Raw genomic sequence first — 4,655 nt, forward strand, 5'->3', positions numbered from 1 at the left:
CCACAATAAGCGATTCTCTGTCCTCAAGAAAAGAGAAAGGAAGCAATTAACAAAAGCAGAAAAACCTGAACCAAGGTTAACAAATTAACAAATTTCACCATTGACATTAAAAGATGAAGTTCATTCCCGAAGAAGGAAAACACCTTCATGAAGATTGCTCCACATTGATTTTGGTTTGTATAATTTTCTAGGGTTTTGTCCCCTTTTAATTTCCCAATCATTTACACGATATCTTTGATTCTGGATCTCATTATTCAACAAAAAGAAATTAACTTTATAGTTCAATGCTATATAATAAATTGTGGGGTTAGCTCAAATTTGTGTTTTTTTTCAGCCTGCTGTATCTATTGGCAATGTTGGGCAGTTAACCGCAGACCTTTTGGTTTCATCAATGGGTTCAGAGAAAGTTGGTTACTTAGATGATCCTTATGTTCTTCCATGTGTTGGTAATGATGCTTATGGTCCTGTTCCTAATGGAGACCTTGCACTTCCTATTGAAGGTGCTGCTTTGTTTTCTCTTTAATTTGTTTTGTAAGCAATGATTTGTTTGAATTTTGAAATAATTTTCTGCTTTTTTTTTTTATTGCTTATTTGCAGCTTATGATTCTCCTTCTAATGCTCTCACTATTATCCAGCAGAGGTCACCTGTAATTAAGGTATCTACTGAGTCAGTATTTGCTTTCTTCAATTTTATAATTTAACATAGTTGGTTTAAGGGTTAAGGGTATTTAATATTTATTAGTGATTTGTGATATCTGGACTATTTTTTACCCACACTAAGTTATGTTTGGATTGATTTTTGTGAGCTTGTTTTTCTACTGGCATAAGCACTTTAGAGACTGTTTAGGAGGTCTTGTAGAAACAGACGTCCATGGCATGTCTATAAGCGATTTTCAACTTATTTTCATTAGTTCTCTGTGATAGCTTATGAAAACTACTTATATAAATACAATTTTATTTTATCTTGTAATTGAAATAACTTATATATAAGCACATAATTTATTGATTTAATTAAGTTGTTTATCATCCAAACATAGCTTAAGTTGTTGCTACTACAAGGTTAAATGTTACTAGCTTATTCTCGTGCTTATAGCGTGAGCATTTGCTCTGTGCCCCCTTCTGCTGTCCTTGTAGTTTATATTCTTGAGTTTTTCTGCTTCTTGTCTCCTAATTTTGTTCACTGCTTTGATGGGCATCACAGTCTATCCTTTTGAAGTAATCAATAGATTATTATAGTTTTACTATCAAATACTTCCTCCATCCCGTTTTAAGTGTTGTTTTAGAAGTATATCTTTGTTTCTATTAGTTTTAGTTCTTGAATTGATGCAACTAATTATTGAAAGTGGAAGGAGAAATTGAAATTAATACATGACATTTGATAGGGTATGATGCTCGAGTTTGCAAAAAACATGGCTGATTTTATTGCTGGGAGTGGAAAGAAGCATATTATTATTCTCTCCAGCTTAGATTTTGGAAAGTGGCAAAAGGTCGACATGTCAAGGTGAGGGAGTGGTATTTTTAAATAGTAACTCGATGTTTCAAAGCTTCTACTATGGCAGACACAGACTCACTGTGGGTCTAATACCACGATTTGAACCTGTGTCCTTTATTGTCACACATTATTTCTTTTTGATTAAGTTATTTGATCCATTTATGTCGAGTGCACTTTTGTTCAAATATAATTGCATGAAGATTTCTCACCTTGACAATCTTGTAAAATTTGCTTTGGAATATTTTCCATTCTGATATGTCTGTGTGCTGCAATATTAGTGGTTTGCAGATTTATTACCTATCTAGTGCCAACAGCAACGGAGCAGATGAAAACTGTGAACAGCTTGGGTGGAAGAAACTTCAGGATTATGACCCTTCTCAGAAGCATTGGAAATATCTTAATGATTTAGCTGAAGGAAATGCAACGCCTGAAGATACTATTTCTATAGAAGATGAACTAGAAGAAGAAAATTATTATGCTAGCTTGCCTTTTGCTGCACTTTTTTCTTTTCTCAAGGTAATGCACATGCTGTTAAATTTCATAATGTCATTTTTCTTCTCACTCGTATAATAATTTAACCTAGGAACTGGAAAGAAAAAATGTTTTTGTCACATGATACATTTGATATAATCGGTGCCTGTTGTCATGAACTTTGATATAAAAACTTACAAATTGAAGTGGTTTTCTTTACATCACATGTTAATAGCAAGGTAATTAAAACCGGACCTATGTCTGGTCCGGTTGGGACTGATAACCGCAATTCAATTGAATCGGTATATAAACCGGGAAAACCGGCGGTTCGGACGGTTTCGGGATTGAACTGTGTTTTGCTTTTCCTTAAAAAAAAGAGACAAAATGGCTTGTTTTGCACAATGAAGTTGCTTGATTTAATTTTCTTCTTCCTTCTCTAATCACTTGCCCATAGTCGCTCACACACAAATCAAAATTAAAATGTAAACTTCCCCCTTATCCTTTGACCTTTGTTATTCTCTACTTGAAGGACAACTTTTGTTAAAACGATAGAATAGGAAGATGCTGATGGAAGGTGAACACAGTAATGGATTAGGTATTATGTTTATTAGGTTATATTCAAGTGATGGTTTTGGGCCTACATAGCCCATAAGACCCACTAATCTTACTTTGGATGTTTTACTTGCCATGCTGTGTCAAAAAATAGTGCATCTGTTTCTTGTTTTTAGTAATAATGTTCATTCATTATCATTACTTTGTTTTTATGACAGAATTACTTTGTTAAATAAAATTGTAAACATTTTGAAATAATCTAATATAAAATTTAAAAATTTAGAGGGAGTATAAGAAACTAAATAAGTTATAAGTATTAATTTATATATTTAATAAAAAACGGTCCGATCCAGTTGAACCTCGGCCCGACCAGTTGAACCTCGAACCAATAGTACAGGCTTTGTACCTTCGTTGTATGTCGTGAAAGTATGTGCATAGGGAATTTTGTTTTCATATTCTATATAAATCTCCATGTGAGAGAATGATGAAGATAATAGTTTTGTTGGAAAACCTTGCACCTCTTATTTTCTTGTCAAGAAAAAAGAAAATAAGAGGTGCAAGGTTGGTTACTGCTTACCTTATGTTGTTGTAAAATTGTGGAAATATGGATTGATTTTAAGGTCTTGGTTTGATGCATCAGGCTAAAGGTTTGAAGGTCACCTGCTTGTTATGTTATTGCTCAGAAGGTGACAACACATCTGATGCTTTTCAATTAGCAGATGCAGCATGCAAACTTCTAAAGCCGAATCAGCCTAATTCTGGTGAGCTTTATTTATTTTTGTTTCTTATTATATTGATGTTGATCTATTGTTTGATTTATCAAGTTAAACAAACATAACATTTGGTTTATTAAATTCCCCGAGAAGTTGATGGTCACGTGTTTATACCACAACAACGGTCTTTGTCTTATCATAACAAGCAACGTTTCCCCCTCCCCGCTAACTTGCTAGATAATCTGTCAGCACAGATTTTCTGGATATTGAAAATTGATATTTCTAATCCCTTCATCCTAAGTGCTAAATTTAAGGCTCTCTCTTTCTCTGGATCCATCCCATTTTTCTAACTCCGGATAACTTGCTTCAGTATCTATGTTTTATAGAATTGGGTACGAACGACAGATACCTTACTGCCCTACATTTTACATAAAGTTTCTCGATCCATGTCCGTGTCTCTCATACATAAGTTACAGATTTAAATGTCAATATTAACTAGTAAATTGACATGTTTGCACTTTGCTAGTAAAAAAATCATTGAAATTCATTGGTAATATTTCTGATAATTCCATTTTTCAGGAATCGAAGGTGTCAAATGGCGAGTTCCACTTTCTTGGATGTCTGTATATGGACCACCTCCAGATGTGTCCATCTTCTAAGATCAGGTTTATGTAATTAGTACAGTTAAATGATGGTTGAAAATGGATATTATTATCCACTTCTGTGCCTCTAAAAGCATGTAGTGATGTTGGTTCTGTAATTTTTTTTTTACTTGTTCACACAAGCTAACACATAGTTGTGTCTCCAAAACCACATCTGCATAACTGCATTCAGTTCTAACATACTTCTAAGTTTTTTGTGTTTTTCACAAATGGAAAATGAAATTTTGTTAATGTTAAATACACACTAGCACAAGTCATGCTAGGGTGAATCAGAATGATACCAGTACAGAAGCTATCACAGAGACAATGTATTTCCTTTTAGAGCCACCCCACTAAGCAATGAAAGTAATCATAATTGCTTCTTAGAGCCAATTATGGGGCTTGAAAAAATTGATTTTTTTACTTTCCACACCATTAAGCAATATAAGTAATCATATATTCATAATAGCTTCTTAGAGTCAATTATGGGCATGTTTGTTGTTATAGATTAAAAAAAAGTGATTTTTACTTTGTATTTTTAAAAAAGATTTTCACGTGAACTTAATAAAAAAATATTTAAAGTTATTTTGAACTCATAATGTCTACTGGTAATGTGATTTTTGTTCCTCAAAACTGCTAATCATAACCGTTAATTTTGATGAGTCTTAATAACATATTAACTTGTGCACGGTGAAAGACTTGATGAAGTCATCACCATAAACTTGGCCATCTTTTAACTTTTTAATGTTATATTTTGTTTTCCAATTATGTATTACTATCTTTTAC

At 33.0% G+C, this 4,655-nt stretch overlaps 1 protein-coding gene across 1 annotated transcript; it reads left to right on the plus strand.

Moving 5' to 3' along the window:
- On the plus strand, nucleotides 1–4,192 carry LOC123915733 (proteasome assembly chaperone 2). Its single transcript, XM_045966944.1, has 7 exons — nucleotides 1–173; nucleotides 335–500; nucleotides 598–656; nucleotides 1,383–1,501; nucleotides 1,771–2,008; nucleotides 3,156–3,276; nucleotides 3,808–4,192. Exons 1-7 carry the CDS (start codon nucleotides 114–116, stop codon nucleotides 3,885–3,887), a joined length of 843 nt encoding a protein of 280 aa, XP_045822900.1. The 5' UTR covers nucleotides 1–113; the 3' UTR covers nucleotides 3,888–4,192.
- The last annotated feature ends 463 nt before the right edge of the window (nucleotides 4,193–4,655 follow it).

Source organism: Trifolium pratense, linkage group LG3 (assembly GCF_020283565.1).
Source record: "Trifolium pratense cultivar HEN17-A07 linkage group LG3, ARS_RC_1.1, whole genome shotgun sequence".
NCBI lineage: Eukaryota > Viridiplantae > Streptophyta > Magnoliopsida > Fabales > Fabaceae > Trifolium > Trifolium pratense.

Bases quoted from the DNA above. Each gene is read 5' to 3' on its own strand.
- LOC123915733 (XM_045966944.1), top strand. From the start codon at position 114: ATGAAGTTCATTCCCGAAGAAGGAAAACACCTTCATGAAGATTGCTCC. The intron at 657-1,382 runs GTATCTACTGAG...GACATTTGATAG, and splicing joins AGAGGTCACCTGTAATTAAG to GGTATGATGCTCGAGTTTGC. The intron at 3,277-3,807 runs GTGAGCTTTATT...TCCATTTTTCAG, and splicing joins GCCGAATCAGCCTAATTCTG to GAATCGAAGGTGTCAAATGG.